Here is a 21,530-nt window from a genome sequence, read left to right as displayed (position 1 = left end):
AATGAAAGTATTTCCTACTTTTCTTTGGCCTTTTTATGTTCTTTTTAATTTTTGTATTTTAATTTGTTGAGGAACCTGTATATTATTTTCCATAAGGGCCATGCCAGTTTACTTCCATTAATAGTACAGTATAAAGGGTTCCCTGTTCTCCACATTCTCACCATCATTTATAATTTCTTGTCATTCTGAGAAAAGCCATTCTAAAAGGTATGAGATGATATCTTATTGTCAGGTATGAGGTGATGTCTCATTGTGGTTTTAATTTGCATTTTCCTGATGATTAATAATGTTGAGCACTTTTTCACATATCTACTAGTCATTCGTATATGTTCTTTGGAAAAAACTTGTGGTCCTTTGCCCATTTTTAAATTAAATTACTCAGTTTTTCCTATTGAGTTATATTTCTTTGTATATTTTATATTAACCTTGTATCATATATATACCTGGCAAGTACTGTAGGTTACATTCTTAACATATTGATTACATCACTTGCTGAGCTGAAACATTTTGGTTAGTCTTATTTGTTTTATTTTCATTACCCATGCTTTGGGTATTTTATCAAAGTAAATTATTAGTAAGATTAATGTCAAGAACCTTTTCCTTAAGTTTCCTTCTATGTGTTTTACAGTTGCAGGTCTTACCCTTAACTCTTTAATCCCTTTCAAGTTAATTTTCTGTGTGGTATAACATAGGGATCCGGTTTCATTCTTTTGCATGTAGCTAGCCAGTTATCCCAATGTTATTTATTGAAGAGACTATCCTTTTCCCACTGTGTGTTCATAGCGCCCTGTCAAAGATTAGGTGACCATAAGTAAGGGTTTATTTCTGGGCTCTCTGTCCTGTTTTGCTGGTCCATGTTCCTGTTTTTTATGCCAGTATGTTACTATTTGATTACTCTGTTTTTGTAACATAGTTTGAAATCAAGAGTGTGATGACTCCACCTTTGTTTTTTTCTTTTTTAAAATTAATCTTTACTGTATTTTTCCATTACCATTTAGTCCCCAATTTATACTCACTCCCCCAGCAATCACCACACTCTTGTCTATGAGTTCTTTTACCTTTTTGCTCTAACCCTCTACTCCCTAACCTCCCCCATGCACTATTATCCTGTGCTCCATCTATGAGTCTGTCTCTATTTTCCTTGTTAGTTCAAGGAAAGTTCATATGTTCATATGTTCATAGTTCATATGTTCACTAGAAGCCACATATTAGTGAAATCATACAGTATTTGTCTTTCTCTGATTGACTAATTTCACTTTGCATAATGTTCCCCGGTCTATCTATATCATCGCAAAGGGTAAAATTTTCTTCTTTTTTACCAATGAGTAGTATTCTACTGTGTAAATGTGGCACAGTTGTTCTATCCACTCATCTACTGATGGGCACTTGGGCTGCCTCCATATATTGCATTTGTAAATAAACTGCAATGAACATAGCGGTGCTTAGGTTCTTTTGAATTAGTGTATTGAGTTCCATCAGATATATTCCCAGAAGTAGAATAGCTGACTTGAGAAACAGATCCATTTTTAATTTTTGAAGTAACTCCATACTGCTTTCCACAGTGGCAGCACCAATCTATAATCCCATTAACAATGCAAAAGTGTTCTCCTTTCTCTACATACTCACCAGCACTTGTATGTTGATTTACTGATGATAGTCATTCTGACAGATGTGAGATGATATCTCATTGTGGTTTTAATTTGCATTTCTCTGATGATTAGTGGTATTGAACTTTTTTTTATAACATTTTTTTAAAGATTTTATTTATTTATTTTTTTAGAGAGGGAAGGGAAGGAGAAAGAGAGAGAGAGAGAAACATCAATGTGGGGTTGCTGGGGATGATGGCCTGCAACCCAGCATGTACCCTGACTGGGAATCGAACCTGCGACACTTTGGTTTTCACAGCTCATGCTCAATCCACTGAGCTACGCCAGCCAGGGCTTTGAACTTCTTTTCATATGGCTGTTGGCTATCCGTATGCCCTCTTTCAAGAAGTGTTTATTCAGGTCTTTTGCTCATTTTTAAATTGAGTTGTTTGGGTTTGTTTGTTTTTGGTGTTGAGTTTTGTAAGTTCTTTTTTTTTAAGATTTTATTTACTTATTTATTTATTTATTTATTTATTTAGAGAGGGAAGGGAGGGGGAGAGAGAGAGAGAGAAACATCAATGTGCAGTTGCTGAGGGTCATGGCCTGCAACCCAGGCATGTACCCTGACTGGGAATCGAACCTGCGACACTTTGGTTTGCAGCCTGCACTCAATCCACCGAGCTACGCCAGTCAGGAAGTTTTTTAAGTTCTTTATAAATTTTGGATATTAACCTCTTATCAGATGTAGTGGCAAAAAGGTTTTCCAATTTGTGGGTTGTCTTTTTATTTTGCTGATGATTTCCTTTGCTGTGAAAACCCTTTTCAGTTTGATGTACCCATTTGTTTATTTTTTCTTTTGTTTCTCTTTCCTGGGGAGATATACCCGATAAAATATTGCCACAAGAAATGTTCAAGATTTTGCTGCCTGTTTTCTTCCACAGTTTTTATGGTTTTGGATCTAACACTTAAGTCTTTGATCCATTTTTGAATTTATTCTTGTGTGTGGTATAACAAGGTGGTCTGGTTCCTTTTTTCTGCACATATCTGGTTCAATTTTCCCAGCACCATTTATTGAAAACTATCTTTAGCCTATTGTATGTGCTTGTATCCTCTGTCAAATATTAATTGACTATAAAGGTGTGGGTTTATTTCTGGGCTTTCTATTCTGTTCCATTGATCTATGCATCTGTTTTTATGCCAGTACCATGATGATTTGTTGACTATGCCTTATAGTATAGTTTCATTTGGGGTAGTGTAATTCCTACAACTTTTGTTCTTCTTCCTCACGATTGCTGTTGTTATGAGGGGCCTTTTGTGGTTCCACATACATTTTTGAAATATTTATTCTAGTTCTGTGAAGTACACCATTGGGATCTTGATAAGAAATGTGTGGAATATAGATTGTTTTGGGTAATATGGACATTTTAATGATGTTAATTCTTCCTATCCGTGAGCACCATATGTGCTTCCATTTATTTGTATCTTCATCTATTTCTTTCTTCAGTGTCTTATAATTTTCTGAGTATGAGTCTTTTACATTCTTGGTTAGGTTTATTCCTAGGCATTTTATTCTTTTTGTAGCAATTGCGAATGGGATTGTTTTCTTAATTTCCATTTCTGTTTGTTTTTGGCATATAAAAATGCAACTGATTTCTGGATATTAATTTTATATGATGCTTCTTTATTGAATTCATTTATTAGTTTTAGCAGTTTCTTGGTGGAATCTTTGGGGTTCTCTATGTACAGTATCATGTCTTCTGAAAATAATGACAGTTTTACTTCTTCCTTTCCAGTTTGTATACATTTTATTTCTTCTTGTTGTCTGATTGCTGTGGCTAAGACTTCCAGTACTATGGTGAATAAGAGAGGTGAAAGCAGATATCCCTGTTTTGTTCTCGCTTTTAAGGGGAAAGCTTATATTTTGTGCCTATTGAGTATGATGCTGGCAGAGGGTTTGCAATATATGGCCTTTATATTACATATATATTATGGTTAGGTATAATCTTCTAATCCTACTTAGCTGAGAGCTTTTATCATAAATGGGTGCTGGATTTTAGCAAATGCTTTTTCTGTGTGTATTGAAATAATCATATGATTTTTAGCCTTCATTTTGTTTACATGGTGAATCACATTTATTGATTTATGAATGCTGTACTAACCTGATATTCCTGGAATAAATCCCCTTTGATCATGGTGTATGATCTTTTTGTTGCATTACTCTATTAGGTTTGTTAATATTTTGTTGATGATTTTAACATCTATGTTAATCAGAGATATTGGCCTATAATTTTCTTTCTTTGTAGTGTCATTATCTGGCTTTGAAATTAGGATAATGCTGGCTTCATAAAATGAGTTTGGGAGCCTTCCCTCCTCTTGAATGTTATGAAATAATTGGAGGTGGAGACATATTAATTCTTCTTGGAATTTTTGGTAAAATTCACCCATGAAGCCCTCAGGCCCAGGGCTTTTGTTTGTTGGGAGTGTTTTGATTACTGCTTTAATTTCACTAGGTGTAATCTATCTATTCATATGATCTGATTCTTCCTGATTTAGTTTTGGAAGATTGTATGTTTCTAGGAATTTATCCATTTATCCAGGTTGTCAAGTTTCTTGGCATGTAGTTGCTCATATTTGCTTACAGTCCTTTGCGTTTCTTTGGTGTCAGTTATTTCTCCTCTTTCATTTCTGATTTTATTTATTTTGGATCTCTCTTTTTTCTTGATGAGTCTGATTAAAGGTTTGTCAATCTTGTTTATCTTTTCAAACAACAAACTTTTAGATTCATTGATTTTTAAATATTTTTTAGACCCTATTTCATTTTTTTCTGCTCTGATTTTAATTATTTCTTTCCTTCTACTCACTTTGGGATTTGTTTCTTGTTCTTTTTAAGTTCCTTTAAGTGTAAAGACAGATTATTTGAGCTTTTTCTTGTTTTGTTTTGTTTTTTTTTTTGAGGTAGGCTTGTAATGCTGTAAATTTCCCCCTCAGGACTGCTTTCCCCCAATGAGGATTGTTGTGTCTAGGAACACCATGGTGCTTCCTTGTTGTTAATGACCTGCTGTTCTTTAAACATTATCATTTTAATTATGATATGTCTCTGTGAAGGTCTCTTTGGGGTTCTCTAAGCTTCCTGGAATTGTATGTTTTTTTCCTTCACCAGATTAGGGAAGTTTTCTGTCATTATTTCTTCAGACAGGTTCTTGATCCCTTGCTCACTCTCTTCTCCTTCTGGTATACCCATGATGTGAATGTTGTTACACTTCATGTTCTCCAAAATATTTCTTAAGCTTTTCTCATTTTTAAAAATTCTTTTTTCTTTTCGCTGATCTGCCTGGGTGTTTTTTCTACCTTGTCTTCCAAATCACTGATTCAGTCCTCCATTTCATATAACCTACTATTTATTCCTTCTAGTGTATTATTTATTTCAGATATTATATTATTTATTTCTGAATTGTTCTTTTTTATGGTTTCCCTGTCTTTTTGTATGCCGTTGAATATCCTTATTATCATTATTCTAAACTCTTTATGTAATAAATTGCTTGCCTCCATTTCATATAGCTCTTCTTCTAAAGAATTCTCTTGTTCTGAAGAATTCTCTTGTTCTTTCATTTGGGATCTGTTTCTTTGTCTTCCCATTTTGGCTGCTTCTCTGTATTTGTTTCTTTTTATTAGGTAGATCTGCAAAGACTCTGGTGTACGCCTTTGTCAGACACTGCTGGTGACTGGTACTACTCACATTTTTGGAGCTGTCAGCGATCCACATCATGTGGCTCCCTCTGCTGGACAGTCTTGTGGGGAAGTGGTTTTTCTGTCTGTCTGTGGCTATAAGGTTTCTCTCCAGCTAGTGTTCAGTTGATTATTCAGGATGATTTCTCCACAATTTAGTTGTAATTCCAAATTGGTCCCGGGAGGAGGTTAGTGTAGCTTCTACTTACTCTTCTGCCATCTGGGATCTCACTTTTTGTTCTTTTTCAAGATTGGTTTGGTTTTTCAGGACCTTTGTGGTTTAATATGAATTTTAGGGTAGTTTTCTTTTTCTATTTTTGTTAAAAGCCTTTGAACATTTGATAAGGATTACACTCAATTATAGATAGCTTTGGGTAGTATGGCCATTTAAACAATATTAATCTTCCAATCCGTGAACACACTATATCTTGTCATTTAATTGTATCTTCTTCAATTTCTTTCATCAATGTCTTATATATTCAGTGTACCTGTTTTTCACTTCCTTGGTTAAATTTATTTCTACATACTTTATTATTTTTGATGCTACTGTGCATAACATTGCTTTCTTAATTTCTCTTCCAGATAATGCATTGTTTAGGGTAGAGAAATGCATGGTTTTTAATTTTGATGTTATATTCTGCAACTTTATTCAATTTATTCATTAGTTCTAAATTGTTTTGGTGGAATCTTCAGGGTATTTTTAAATAAGGTTATGTCATCTGCAAACAGAGATCATTTTACCTTTTCCTTTCCAATTTAGATGCCTTTTAGTTCTTTTTCTTGCCTAATTTTCCTGGCTAGTATTTCCAGTGCTATGTTGAATAGAAGTGTTTCTGATCTTAGAGAAAAGGTTTTTAACTTTTCACTGTTGACTATGCTGTTAGCGATGGACTTGTCATATATAACCTTTGTTATGTTGAAGTATATTTTTTTTCTATATCAAATTTGTTTAGAATTTTTATCATAAAGGAGATTTAACTTTGTCAAATGCCCTTTTTACATCAGTTAAGATGATCATAGATTCTTATCCTTCATTCTATTAATGTGATGTTTCACATTTATTAATTTATTATGTTGAACATCCTTGCATTGCAGGAATTAATCTCACTTGATCACAGTGATTAATTCTTTCAATGTACTGTTGAATTCAGTTTGCTAGTATTTCTTGAGGATTTTTGCATCATGTTCTTTTCTTGTAGCATCTATGTCTGACAGTCTGACATTAGTATCAGGGTAATGCTGGCCTTGTAAATGAAATTGGAAGTGTTTTTTCTTCTTCAATTTGTTGGAAGAATTTGAGTAGTATTGATATTAATTCTTTTAAGTTTTGTCAGCTGAGCTTAACAGTGGTGAAGACTGCAGGAATCCTCAGTGGCCAAAATTGTGGAGGTCTTCCAGTAGCAGTGGTGACTAGAATTAGTAAGGTCCTCAGTGGCAAACACTGCTGGTAATCTCCTATTTTTTTGTGCATGGGAAGAAGCGATAGCTCTGGGTATACTTCCTTGTACCAGGTCTGGTTCACTGAAACTCAATGTGGCAGCAAAACCAGTGTCCAGGATTCAGGTACACACAGAGCTACCACAGCAGCTAGGTTGGGGCATGGGTGTATTTACTGTGGTAGTGGTATTAATTATGAGGTGTGGGCATGTGCACACTTCCTATGGAATTAGGGTCTGGGTCTCTTGTGCTTGTTGCAGTGACTCAGGCCCAGAGGTGGGGGGAAAAGGTTGGGAGACTCAGGAGCAGCATGGGTCCAGGGATGATAGGGTGCAGTGGTGGCTTAGGCTCAAGAGGCAGGGTGTAGCATCAACATGCCCTAGGGATGGCATCATTATGGCCAAGCTGCTGCTGTCCCACATCTGCCCCTGGGGGGCCAGTGTTGGGACTTTGTTCCATCTTAAAGATGCTAGGATAAAACCCCAACTTGGGTACCAAGGGCAGAGCACAAAGAAGCAGTGGTGTGGCCCCAGTGATGGTGGTTCAAAACCATGACTTGGGACCCAGAGAGTAAGAAGCAGAGCAGTGGCCACTCCAGTCCCATAGATGGCAAGGCACCATGGCGCCCTGATTCAAAAGTGGGCAAAGCTTCAACTGAGGCTCCTGGAAACAAGTCTCACCTCAGTGAGAGCTCTAGCCTTGGAGAGGAGATGCAGCATTGGGAACTCAGAGCATCTCTGTCAGCTGGGTTTAGCACTAGAGAAGACTGTGGGGATTCTTGGTAACAAAGGCTGCAAATTCCAGGACAGTGATGAGGCTTGATGGAGTTCTTCTGCTCTTTTTAAAGCTACTTGATGAAGTCCCTCTGAGGGGATCCTTTTGAGTGATGAGCTGCTCCATGCTAGCTGGTGGGGTGATGCAGGTGAAATGCTTTCTATTATTTTCCATGAAGTCATTCTTGGTGTTTGAGCTTTGAATGGTTTCTGCTGTTTCTTCACTATAGTCCAGAAGTTCCCCAGAGCTATTTTCATCCAGCACTTGTTTTATTGCTTTTGTTGTTTCTATTGGGTAGACATGCTGGGACCTCCAAGCTCACCATCTTGATGACAGCACAACTTCAAATTCTACGCATTTTATAAATGTAAAACTTAAGTTTAAAATGGTTAAGTAGCTTGCCTGAGGTCACAAGGGGGAGAAAGCAGAGGCAGAATGTGAACTCTGTCCTATCTGACTCAAGTCCTTTAGCCAGTACGTAATGTGAATTGAATCAAATCAAAATGAAGTGAAGGAGTTATAGAAAAAAACTGATAGTATCAATAAAAAGAATACTCTAATCAGAGATACTGATTAGAGAATTAATACTAATTAGATATTAATCAGTGAAAATGTTGTCTCGTTCAGCTCTCCAATAAAAGAGGAAGCCATTCTCCAATTATGTCTGAGAACTTTTGGCTAATAAGAAAAAGGAAGAGAAAGAAGCCTCTCCCTCTCAAAGTTTATATCATGTCTATTTTATTATCAAATCCTGTAGTTTTTTTTCTTTTTGGACAACTCTGGCTCAGATTCTCATCTATCAGCTAAGTGTAGCAATAATCCCATAAGCACTCTACCTTTTGTCCCTCATGATGTCCTTTACTCCCATGCACTTCCATTTAGTTACCAGGAGAATCTTCACTAAAAAGAGCATTGTGTGTGCCCTTGCCCATGTGCCCACTACCTATGGAGTAAATTCTAAACTTATGAACTTAGCACTCAATTCCTGTCAGAATCTATTCCTACATTTCCAATATTATTTCTCATATACTTTTTTACAACTGTAAAGCACCAATAAAGTCAATTACATGTGGTTTCCCATGGCTTGAGTTTTACTACTTCAGTAGTAATGTTATCCTTTTGGTTTGGAAAGACTTCCTACACCACCCTGTATGTTGAATTCTGGCCTCTAATCTCAAATTCAAATGTCACATCCTCTAAGAAGTTCTGTAATTCCCACGACTAGAAACATCTTGACTTTTCTCTGTGTTTGTCTATATTTTTATTTTTACTCTATCATTATAATGCTGGACTTTCTATTAGAAGTTAGTGGGTCACATCTAGTAGCTCCTCTCCTGTAGTCAAAGCTCTTTCAGGGCAATCTTTGTAAAAGTGCAAATTTGATTGAGCCAATTCTCTGCTTGACATTCTTCATTGGTTTTCCATTACCAACAGAACAAAATCTAAACTTCTTAACGACATAACTGCTTCCCATTAACTGTGCTGCACTCTCCCTTTAGTCAAGTCTCCCATGACTCTCACCTGCACCCTAGTTCTCAGCCATATCCACTGGCTCACATGGATTTTTATAGACATTGCTGTTTCCTAATGTTATGCCTTTGAAATAGTAGCTCTTAGATATCTTTTCACAGAATTGCATCAATCTGCACTATACCGTAAGTGTGTCAAAACATGTGAAAGGTTGAAGCAGAGCTGTGCAAATTGAAAGCAATAGAAAGAGCCCATCATATCAAAATGTCTCTTAACTGTGTGGGAATGCTGAAATAAGTTAGCAAACAGTCCAGTGAGGCCAGGCTAGACTGAATCTTTATGGTATAAGAGGCCCAAGTACCATGAGGGAAATGAGAGCATTTTCCATGTTGTTTGGTGGCTTTGCTGCTACTGTGTTTCTGAGTTATATAGGTATAGCACTGACTCAACATAAGCTAATTTGCTTATCTCTTACCAACCAAAATCCCTGGCTTCTATAAAAATTATCCCAGTATTTGCTTTAACTGAAATTATTGATTTCAATTAAACACTATGATTACCTTCTGTCAGCCATGGGAAAAGCCTGTATTAATATGCAACATGAAAACATACCAACCCACATACACCAATTATCCTTGACTGAGTAAGTGATGAGCTTAGTTAACTGTCAGCTAGCAGAAAAACCTGAGGTGAAAGATACTATGTAGGTTTTGAGGAGCTAACAGGCTGGGAGTCTGTGAACTGCGGGTAGCTGGGGAAAGCTGGACTTGTAGAGATGGGGGAAGGTATATGTTACATGAAATGCATGACAGTGGTAACAATAGTTGACATTTGTTGAAAGCTTATAATGTGCAAGACCTAAGGAATTTACATGAACGATGAACTCACTTTATCATCACAGCAGTCCTATGAGTAGAGACTATTATTATCTCCACTTTAACCAATAAAGAAAATGGTTCACAGAACAGTTAAGGTCTTGACCAAATTTACCCAGTTAGTCAGGATTCCAACCCATGCTGTTTGGCTTCATGCCCTGATCTCAACTACAACTATATACTGCCCCTCAGAAACTAGGGGGCACTGGAGAGAGATTTAACCTACTAGATTAAACAAATCAATTAATCCAATCAGCATTTGCTTTATCTGTTGTTGAAGAATGACAAACATGAGAGAGAGAAGACATTGATGAAGACAGTAGGGTGGTGTAGCACCAGAATGAGCCCACTGAACCCTGCTGGTAAAATTATACATCATCAGTAAACCTACGTGGATACCTCCAGCACCTGTTATAGTCTCAGAGGTTTGTAAAATGTCATTTGATTTTCTTCTGCTGAAATCATTGGGAACAGAGCTAGCTTTAGTATCTACAGAATTAAACTTGGGAAGTCACATACCTTGACTGCTTGTCTGGAAAGAGTAGTTAATCTTCTCATAGGACTTCGGGTGTATTGCACTGTAGTGACTGGAGCCAATGCAAAAAATATTTTAATCCTTTTAGCCAGCTCTGGATTTGTAGAGAATGCTATGAAAGCTGAAAGGGAAGAAAACACTAGTTTATAGACTTCAAACAATTCCTAATCATTTTAAAACACACACAAAAATAGTTATATTAAAAACAGCAATAGAAATAAAAAATAATTCAGAGTAAGCACAATTTGTAGAGGAGGATTTTCTAAATTTCCCAAGAATGGAATTGGCGAATTCAGAACAAAGTGCCTCTTGTCCTTGGAGAGTGCAAGAGTTACAGAGAGGGTTTGCACAGCCCTCATGGGGCATATGGAGGTAAGCTCCTCGCTCAACCATCCTCTTTGGTATCAGACAAAACTGGACTTTAATTTTGGCTTACATTCACTAGCTATGTGAAGACTTGGGCGAGTTAACTATGTGAGTCTCAGTTTTTGCAATCTGTAAATGTGGAAAAGGAATCTTATAGGATGATTCTTTTGAAGGTTGAAATACACATATATAAAGCTTAAGATATTATTCCACAGTATCACCATTAGAAAGGATTTCTAAATTCAGCCATTTGTAAAATATGGATGATAATGGTCTCACACATTTGTAATGTACAGGCATATACAATCCATCTTTATACTAGAAACTTAATTAGGATTAGGTTACAGAAAAGAGACTGGTGGAAATGTTGTTGACACTGTTGAGGTCTGTGGCAGAAGGAGGAGCAGTGAAGGAAGTGAAGTGCCTCATGGTTTTGTCCACACGCCCCATCTGCATCCAGCCCATCCCCACACGTCCTGGGAAGTGAAGGGCGTGCTGATCTCGACACACGACCAGTGGGATTTGTAATTCTCTGTTTTCTTTTCAGTGTCTTCACTAGACTGTGAGCTCTTTAAAGGAAAAGTGTCAACCATATTTACCTCTGCATCCCACCCCCTGCCCAGCATCTAACCCAGAGTCTGAAAAACGTTTCTTGTGTATAAAAATGAATAATTCTCTCTCCTTATGGCTTATTTATCAATCTCCAGATTTAGTTCTATGGGGGAAAAGTCCTTGTTGTGGTTCTCCTTTTTTTTTTAATCTTCAGAAATCAGACAGAGAAAATGGCTTTCCAACTCAAGTTCCCAAGCTAGAGACATCACAGAGGGAAGAAATCCTGACCCCTTTCACGAATAGGGAAGAAGATCCTCTGACACTCTCAGGTCACACCTGCCCCAAACACACCGATGGTGGTGCCCTGGGAGTGGCCCACATAGTAGAGTCGCTCCTGTCCAGTTTTCTCTACAATAAAATTGATTGTGGCTGGAAGATCATATTTAGCCATCTCATCCAAACTGCCAAAGGAAAAAAAAAACAACAAAATTGGAAAAGATATCATTGTTAGGCTTGCAATATCCAAACACATTCATTGCAGACATAGATTCTTAGCTTTTGTTAAATCCAAGAGTAGAGTCAATATGTGATATTATGGGTCTCTGGGACTTTTGAGGATGGAAGTCACCTTGATTGCACAGTTAAGAAATTGGAATTAGAAAAATCTGAGTTACAAAGGTCTATGCTTTTCCTAAAAGACTATTCACATTTCACTTAATTCTATGTCAGATTTACCAAACTTTCTTTAAAAAGAACAATTACCTAAAATGCAATATACAGGATTTGGTAGAAGTAAGGCCTGCTTGAGCATGGTTGATAGGGTAATAATATGGGTTTAATAAATTATAGTATTAATTTGAACATTTCACCTAAAATGTCAGATGATATGCTTGAGTGTGGTATTGTTATGTTACAGAATTACATGCTTACCATATTGTAATAAAAGATTTTGTAAAAAAAGAAAGGTGCATTCTTTGTGCCAGACCCTGTATTTAAAAAAATATATAATAAAGGAAACAGCCCTCGCTGGTGTAGCTCAGTGGATTGAGCACGGGCTGTGAACCAAAGGGTCCCCAGTTTGATTCCCTGTCAGGGTACATGCCTAGGTTGCAGGCCAAGTCCCCAGTGGGGGCCACGTGAGAGGTAACCACACATTGATGTTTCTCTCTCTCTTTCTCCCTCCCTTCCCCTCTCTAAAAAAAAATAAATTAAAATTTTAAAAAATCTTTTAAAAATGTTATCTTTAAAATAAAACAAACAAACAAACAAACAAACAAACAAACAAATACATAAATGGAACAGATTTGTAGCCTTTGGCCCAGAAAGGCTGAATCAAGGAAGACACCTGGGAATCTGAATACTTATCAGTCACTTCAGGTGCTTCTTTTTGTGTGTGTGTTTGTATGTGTAGCTGGGAAAACACTCATCTTGGGAATCATCATGTTATTTGCAATAGTTCAATGACACAGTTGCACTGCGGCATGCAATTAGGAAATGCCAAGTGGCTTTCAGGAATAAGGTAGAAATGAGGTCAGGGAACAAACGGTTCTCACGGCCTTCAAGGCATGGTTCTAACTGCCTCTGCAAGTGCAGGTGCAAGGGTCTGTCCCAGTGACCAAGCAGGCCTGGCTTCTAGAGCCAACAGTGCCCCAGGGAAGGCCGGTGGCAACACTCTGCTCTTTAATCACCCCACAGTCAAGCTTTCTCCTTATTTTCCCCAAAACCTACCGCGCGGGGGCAGATTTCAATACTGCCCCCCTGTGGAGGGAAGTTTTTTCACCACTCGGTGAGTAAACATTTGAGTGGCATCTACACACAGGATTAGGCTCAACCTGTTTCTGGTCCCAGTTATCAGTCAGTTTCATTTTTTCCTCTTTCATAAGAGTACCAAGTCAGCTTCTTTTGGAGTCCACATGGACGAAGGGATAGTCTTGGAATTAACCTTTTCCTAAGGCTGACCTTTGCATTTTGATTTTTTTGCATACATAATTTGCATATGCACATGCATGCATGTGTTTACCCCCCCACACATACCAGCAAGTAGGGTGTTAGAGACAAACATTGATGCAATAATAAGGACATTTTTTTCAGAGCTGGTGAAGAAAGCCTGGGTAAAGGAGAAAATGTTTATTTCCTTCTTGAGGATTTCATTGGATGCATTTGGACAGAAAGGGAAAAACTGAAGTGTTCATCCATATATATGAGTCAAGTACACATTTATTCATTAGTATGTATCTCCTTACCTGAAGGCCCAGAATTCTGGTGATGTGGGTGAAAATTTCAAGTGTTTTCTGGACCAGGTATTTCCCCGGCTGTTCCCCATCCACACATCATAACCAGTATCTGCCAGAAGGAAAGCTAAGCTGTTGTTGGGCAGGTTGCAAATCCAGTTAGTGGCAGATGCGATTAAGCCATGTTGCAAATAAACAACGGGCCTCGGAGCTGCAAAACACAGGCAACAAGAATTTCAAGTCTACTTCCTCAGTGGCCACAAGAGAATTCTCTTTCCTGACTTCCTGTAGTATAGAAGAGACATTAAAAGATGAAATCTGGCACTAGGCAAATGTAGGTTCAAGTCAATTCTGAACTACTTACTTGGGCAAGTTATTTATCTTCTCTACATCTTGCTTTTCTTTTTGTAAAATTTGAAATTATATATAATGTATTGTGTTGTTCTGTAGGTGTTGGAGTCAGATTGTCCTGGTTCAAAATCTATTCCACTATGTATTAACCCTTTTGTGGTTATCTCAGCTCACTTATCTGCATAATGGGTAATAATGACGTTATCTCATAGTAGAGTCATAAGAATTAATTAGAATTTAAATACATAAAAGACTGTACAGGACAACAAATATTTGCTCTATTCTTATTTATATTAATGACATTTTATTTCTTAAGAAGTAACTGATAATAAAACTAACTTTTTCTCCAAATAATAACAAAAACCATAAAAATGACATTTGTTGAATACCAGGCACTACGCTATATGTTATACACACTGCTTAATTTAATTTGTTGTTCTTTCAGATAGCAAGGTTCAAATATTTAAGTGAAATGTTATGCCATGTAAAATTGTTAATTAATATAAAAATCTTGTTCATAATGTAAAATTGAAACAATCTGACTAAAAAAGAGAAAAAAAGGAAGTGGGGAAATGGTGTTGAAAACTCCAAGAAGACAGAGAAGTGACCAGGATTTTTTTTTTTTAAATAAATGGTTTGGAATGCTCTGTTGCTACCTCAGGACTCTCCCTCAGGTCAATTTTGGTGCTGCACTAGGTTTTGAAGATTGGGTAGGCGAGACTGGACTCTCAGAGAGCCTTCAGCCATCTGAAGCAAGGAACGGTGTCCATTTACCCAGCTTTTCAGAAGACAGAAGGAAGAGGTACTACTAATTCTACAGACAGCAGTCATAGTCCCTCCCTGATCTGAGCCCTCAGGCAGCTTCTCCATCTCCTGCATTTGCCAGCTTCCTGGCAGAGATCATGAGATAAAAGATTGTGGAAACAAAGTTCTTGTGAGTATTTATAAAGAAAATAGACTTATTGCAGGGGGAGGGAGGGAATGGATGTTTCTATTAAGTCATCACCATTTCATTGCTCCCTCTTTTTAAAAGTTGAGATTTTCTCTTTAAATAATGAACCCTTCTGATGTTACAGTGTTTGTTATACAACAACACTCCAAAGAACAAAGGGAGCTAAAAATTAGAAAACAAGTAAAGAATTCTTGCCAAATGAATCTCTCTCCTCTCTACGGATATCAGCCTATATTGCAGGGAGCTAGAAGTGGCCCTTTCATTCAGTTTAAGTATAGAACTAGTAGGGTCAGATTTACTTTAAAAATGAAATCCCACTGGCTTGGGTGGAGGACTAATTACAACTGATATAATGGTAGTTAGAAAGCTATTGCAGTAGTTAAGGAAAAGATGATAATGATGTACAAGCCTAGACTTGAGTGATATTGAAGTCAAAAGAATTTTGCAAATAAGAAAGAAATTTAGAAGACCAGTATTGGTAATTGGCTATATATATAGTAGGTAAAGAAGAAGAATTATCAAAATGACTCCTAGGTTTCTACTTTAAGCTAGAAAATGGTATCTCTAGAGTAAGGCTGAGTTTTCTTTTTTGTGTTTTTTAGGAAAGAGGACAATGAGAAATAAAAGGTAAAATAAACAGTGTATATAAGATGCCTTAAAAATTCCAAAGGGTTGTACAGATGGAAGGGAGTAGTAGAGGTGGAGCGTCTCTAATGGAAGACACTGGGCTTTGTTTCAGAACAAAAGCTGCCTCGCTGCTATCAGCACATCCAGGAATCTCACCCTTAGACATTATGCCTTTCATAACAAAATTAATCCTACCTGCTCTTGAACACCTTCTTCCATGAGGAATCCTGTAAATTCCGAGGATATAACCATCTTTTGTCACAACATCATATTTTTCATAAGGATAACCCCAGTAAGAAATAATTTGGCTCTGAAAAGAGGAAAGAAAAGTATGTATGTTCATGATGCAGTCTCTTGATTTCTATACCTGCAGTGCAATATAGTACTTTAAGTCACAGCCTACCTTCCTCTGTGTATTGAGACAAAATAAAGCAGGACAATCAGAATAGCTTGAGGAGGGCTTTAATGGGGGATAGATACAGCAAAGGCATGAGTGAGGCAAGGCTGGGTGACTGTATTATTTTGTTTTGCTTGGCCTGGTATTATTAATGCACCCCAGTTCATTCTTAAAAATTTTTACAAGAAATTATATGGTCATAATGAGGGAAACCACAGATGATTGTGCAGTACCCTATGGCTAATAACAAGTGAGCTGTCACTGAAATTTTACCATGAAGGAGATGAGAGGAAGTGATTACCAGAACAGAACCAGAAAGTCAGGTAGAGAGGACCACATTGAGAGAGCTGTGACCTTTAGCAGAGAGAGATGGCCTGTCTAGGGTGACCTCATGGAGGGGGCCAAAGCAATAATTCATATGATTTCACTTTCCTCCTTCCTTCTGATCTCCTGCTCACGATTTCCATTGGATGAAATGAACTGAAAACCAAAGGTCCAGGGAGCTTGTTGACCTAGTTCTTACAGGTCAGCCTCTTGGACAGAGAAACAGTATAAAAAAATACAGAGTAGATGTAGAGGGGTAAACTAAAGATATCCCAACCACAGATACACAAGAAAGGGGAACTACTGTTTATTGCAGAGAAGATGGTTTATACTTCCTGTTTTATTAATCTTAACAAATAGCCTTTAAGATAAAATTTTACCCATTTTTGCAGCTGAGAAAACTGAACTGCCGGAAGATTAACAATCTGTCTGAGATTGTACAAATAGGAAAAGATAAAGGTAAAATTAAAGCCACAGTAACTTTAGCTCAAAAGCATTCCTTTACCACAAGATTATGTATTTGACCATGCCAGGCACACAAGAGGTGTGTATACGTTATGGGACCATATGAAGCAGTGGTTATGGGCACAGACTCTAGAGACTCACAGTATGACACCGAATTCTAACTCTGCCTCTTGCTAGCAATGGAACTTTTGGGAAATAACTTAACCTTCTTCTGCCTCATTTCCCTCAACTCTAAGACAAAAATAATAATGGTAGCTCTTCACAGTTATGTTGTGAGGATTATACATAAAGAGTCTAGAATAGTGCCTGGCACAATCTAAGTGATCCATAGTGTTAATTATTCTTTTTTTCTCCTCACCCAGGAACACATTTTTTTATTTTAGAGAAAGGGGAAGGAAGGGAGAGAGAAGAAGAGAAACATCGATGTGTGAGAAGCTGATCAGCTGCTCTAGTAGCACCTTGAACAGACTAAACCTGCAATCTAGGCACGCTCCCCGACTGGGAATTGAACCTGTGATCTTTTGGTCTATGGGATGATGCTCCAAACAAATGGGCCACTCTAGCCAGGACTAATGTTTATTATTCTTATGATCATTATAGAATAATTAAGAGCCAAAAAGCATTCAGATCAGAAAGAATAAAATGTGTGTGAATATGGGAGGAAAAGGAGAATTTGGATTGAGGACATATATTTATAGATTGTGAGTTCAGCAGTGTGGTAGAAGTTCAGGAGTGTCTGCTGGGTACATTGGAGTGAGAAACAAGACACTAATTTTAAAACTTTGACAGTTCCATTCTTAAAGTTCTAATATAAACAGGTGCGGGCAAGCACATCAATGGTGTACAATGTCTGCAGGAGTATGGAGTATCCCATTAGAACAAAGTCTACAGTGGATATCAGTCATTTTTCTTTTTCTTCCCTCCCTCCCTCCCTCCCTCCCTCCCTCCCTCCCTTCCTTCCTTCGCAGCACTGTTCCATTCTATCACTCTATTTCATTCGATCCCACTTCTGGTATGAATTCCTGCGTGTTAAGATACTTTTGGTTAAGAGCAAACCAAAGCCAGTCCTAGCTTACTAAACTAAAGGAGTATGCTGATATAGCTCACAAATCACAGAAACTGCTCTAGAAACAAAACCTCAGGAAGAACTCAAGGATACTCTGTAGTATGAACTCATGAACATTGTCTTTAGTAAGCCACTGTGAAATGGTAGCTCAACTACCAGGAGAGGGAGAATTAACTTCCCCAACTTGAATCGGGTCTTTCAACCCTTGGATTAGTTAGTCATGTCAAGGAACAGGGAAGGAGGCACAGATTCCGTCAATTTAGAATTGCTGAAAACTAAACAATCACATCAATTATGTCTAAAATAATGATGACTGAATAAATCCTTATCTTAATTTTTTCCTTAATGGATGACTTACAATATTCATATTAGCTTCAGGATTTGTGGTGCTTCCTTTCTTGTGATAACCACATAGAGGGCCAAGAAGAAGCATCCAGCATGCTGCTGCTAAAAGCTGCCACATTTGGGGTCTGCCTAGGAAAGGAAATATTAATATTTCTGTCATCAAAGAGAATCCCAAATGTGAAGTATGGTGTAATATTCTATAACAGTACTGTGGGAGCGAGGAGAAACACACTTCTAGTTGTGCTTTAACAAGTAATATACTTAATTTATTCAAGACTCATCTCATGAAAAATCTAAATGGTAACTTTTCAGTAGAAAGAAAGAAGAAAGTGTCAATTAAGTGTCCAATAGGTAACTAGACAAAAGAAAGAAATGTACAATTTGCAGAAAAAGAAATATAATGGCCAATATATTAATCAAAGTAGATTTAATAACTAGTTATGGATAAATTAATACTTTTCTTCTGATGGTAGGAATGAGCACTGGCACTGCCTTAATGGAAAGAAATTTTTTAGCATGTCTTAAAAATTTAAAAATATTCATACCTTTCACTCAGTCATTCTATTTTCAGGAGTCTATCCAAAACAAATATAATATATGTAGGTAACATGTATAAAATTATTTCTTATATCTTTTTTTTTTTTTTTTTTTTTTATTTATTTTTCAGAGAGGGAAGGGAGTGAGAGAGAGAGAGAGAAACATCAATGTGCGGTTGCTGGGGGCCTTGGCCTGCAACCCAGGAATGTACCCTGGCTGGGAATCGAACCTGGGACACTTTGGTTCCCAGCCCGCGCTCCATCCACTGAGCTATGCCAGCCAGGGCTATTTCTTATATCTTAGAATAGCAAAATTTATCAAAATAAGAGATTGATAAAATTAATTATGGGTGAGGAAGAATGAAATTATTTAGATAACAAGTATTATTTTTACATGTGATATGGGAAATTCCTATTATGTACTAGTAAGGAAAAACAATGTACATAAATTGTGTATATATCTCCTCACTTGAGAACATTGATTTTTATAGAGAGAGAAAGGGAAAGGGAGGGCAGGAAGGGAGGAGGGGGAGATCGAAAAAGAAAGAGAGGGAGAAAATTGATTAGTTGCCTCCCACAGGCTCCCCAGTGAGGGATTGAATCGGCAACCTAGGCATGTGGTCTGACCTGGAATTGAACTGACGACATTTCACTGCTCAGAGTGATGCTCCAACCAACTGACCCAAGCCGCCAGGGCATGTGCGAATATTTTGAACTCATGAGAAAACAAATTATAAAGGGAAAAAAAAGACTAAGCACCAAATTTTATTATGGTTACATCTAAATGGCGAATACTTGGGTGGATGATTGTTTATTTCATTTTTAAAGGATTTTCCTTCTTTCTAAATGTTCTATGTCCAGTATTTATTATAAGAAAAAATTATTTTTCAAATAGAAAATATTGGAAACAAATTATGGGGGTTAAAAAGATGACATATATTTCCTATTTGACTTTGAAACTGCTTGAGTTTAAAAACAACAACAAATAAGCAACAACTGCAAAAATAAAAAAGGGGTACATTTTGCAGAAGACCTCCCACTTACTACTATTGTTACAAAATAAAGCTCTTCAAATTCTGTTAGAAAACACTCTCTCTGCTGATTTGCTGTTTTCTTCTAGGACGAGACAATGGCAAAGTTTAGGCCAAAGTAAATTTAGCTCCAAAGCATATGCTCTTACCATAGGATTATGCATTTGCCCATGCCAAGAGTACTATATGTATAGTATATACATGCAGTACATACATAACTGTAGTTACACAGTTTAAACTATAGTGTATATTATATACGTGTGTGTGTGTGCATATATTATGGGGCTATCTAAAGCAGAGAAGTCACTTCTCTGTCTTCTTTGTGGTTTCAACACCACTCCCCCATTTCCATCTTTTTCTTAGTCGAATTATTACAATTATACATTGTGAATAAGATTTTTATATCCAATTAACATGTAAAGGAGATGGTAAATCTTACTCTGCAGGAAATGCATGCCTTCACTGCTCTGTTATAGAAAATTGTATGAATTCCTTTCTTGAATTTGTTAGTCATAATCTCTGTTGACTATATGTATTAATATAAGTAATCTATAGTATAATTAATATGATTAATAGCATGGATTATGCAGTTTTATATTAATGTATTTGTGTTTAACTTATATTGATTAGTATAGCTTAGTTCTGCTGAAGCATTATGGTAGTGATCACACCACCAATAGCAATAATTATTACTTTTACAGTTATGTGTTGAGCATCTATTATGTGCCACATAATGTGCCAGACATATATTAATTCACTTTATTCTTAAAGTAATCCCAAGGGATAGGAAACATTATTCTCATTTTATTTCAAATGAAACTGGGTATTAAAGAGACCAAGTCATTTGCCTGAGGTCAAATAGATAGTGATGGACCTGAGTCTGAACTCAGGTTGCCTGACTGGAAAGAAATGTTCCTGAACTCTCACCCACTCAGTCCATTCAGAACAGACTCACTAGCGCTCTCTGGCGGTTTTGTGCTGATCGGCATTCACCTGCAGCCCACAGACGACAGGCATCATAATCACCATAAAAAACAATGAAGACTCTTAGAATCCACCCCCGCCTAACTAAATGAGACTCTGTGGGGTTGTGGCCGGGGATCTGCATTTTAAACCAGTGTGCCAAATGATTCACAAGCATTCCAATGTGGGAAAAACAGCTAGACTGACATGTTCCCATGAGAAGAGAAACTATTCCATTCTCATTTCTGTCTCTCTGAGACGAAGCGTGGACGTCCCTATAAATGTTTGTCAAATAAATAGATGAGTGAAAGGCTAGATGAGTCCATTATTTAATCTTAAAGATTGTTTCAAATTGACTAGTACTTTCTATCATATCTTTCTCACCTGGTTTCATTTCACCCCACCTCATTGGCCCTCTGTGACAGGAAGCTTTCAGTTGATTATGTCCTCAGTTCAATTCAGGAATGTACCTTAGGGGCAGGTAGTACGGCAATTTTTTAAAATTCGCCTTTTCTCGTAGGGTATTTACAGTTTAGATGTTCCAAATTCTGCTGAGTGATTGGGATTTGAGGCCTCTTAGTTACAGTCACTGGCAAGGGAACCTGGAGCCTCTGCATTAGGACAGAATCAGCGCTCTTCTAAACCGGGCAAACATGAGAACCTGTGGAGCTGGTAGTTGTGCAGGGGAGGAGGTCTAGATGGTTAGCGCCATGTGCTGCTTGGGCCTAGTCCCAGGAGATGGCACAAGAATGTGCTAGTCCTGACAGGTTATCTTTTGTAGCTGTGGCAGGGAGCCCATTCAGCTGCCTTAGTTTCATTCTTCTGGGTAATGGATCTGGGTAGGGCAGGATGACACTCCCAGTCAGAAGGAGTCTCTGTGGTCATTTTTTAAGGAGTGGCAGGTCCTAGTCAAACAGTCTT

At 37.4% G+C, this 21,530-nt stretch overlaps 1 protein-coding gene across 2 annotated transcripts in view; it reads right to left on the bottom strand.

Annotated features, from left to right (window-relative positions):
* Positions 1-21,530, bottom strand: part of LOC114497078 (lipase member K) — a 92,877-nt gene that overhangs the window by 13,631 nt on the left and 57,716 nt on the right. The window contains exons 2-6 of one of the 2 annotated variants that reach the window (XM_036026959.1): positions 18,093-18,208; positions 15,678-15,792; positions 13,565-13,763; positions 11,673-11,782; positions 10,388-10,524 (exon numbers count right to left, since the gene is read on the bottom strand). In XM_036026959.1, coding sequence (XP_035882852.1) covers positions 10,388-10,524; positions 11,673-11,782; positions 13,565-13,763; positions 15,678-15,792; positions 18,093-18,197 — 666 coding nt within the window. In that variant the 5' untranslated portion in view covers positions 18,198-18,208. The remainder of the gene's footprint in view (positions 1-10,387; positions 10,525-11,672; positions 11,783-13,564; positions 13,764-15,677; positions 15,793-18,092; positions 18,209-21,530) is intronic. The other variant, XM_036026960.1, reaches the window with a different exon arrangement.

This window comes from Phyllostomus discolor, chromosome 5 (assembly GCF_004126475.2).
Source record: "Phyllostomus discolor isolate MPI-MPIP mPhyDis1 chromosome 5, mPhyDis1.pri.v3, whole genome shotgun sequence".
Lineage (NCBI taxonomy): Eukaryota > Metazoa > Chordata > Mammalia > Chiroptera > Phyllostomidae > Phyllostomus > Phyllostomus discolor.
The sequence above is the reverse complement of the archived record's forward strand: the minus strand, read 5'-3'. Positions and strand labels throughout refer to the sequence as shown.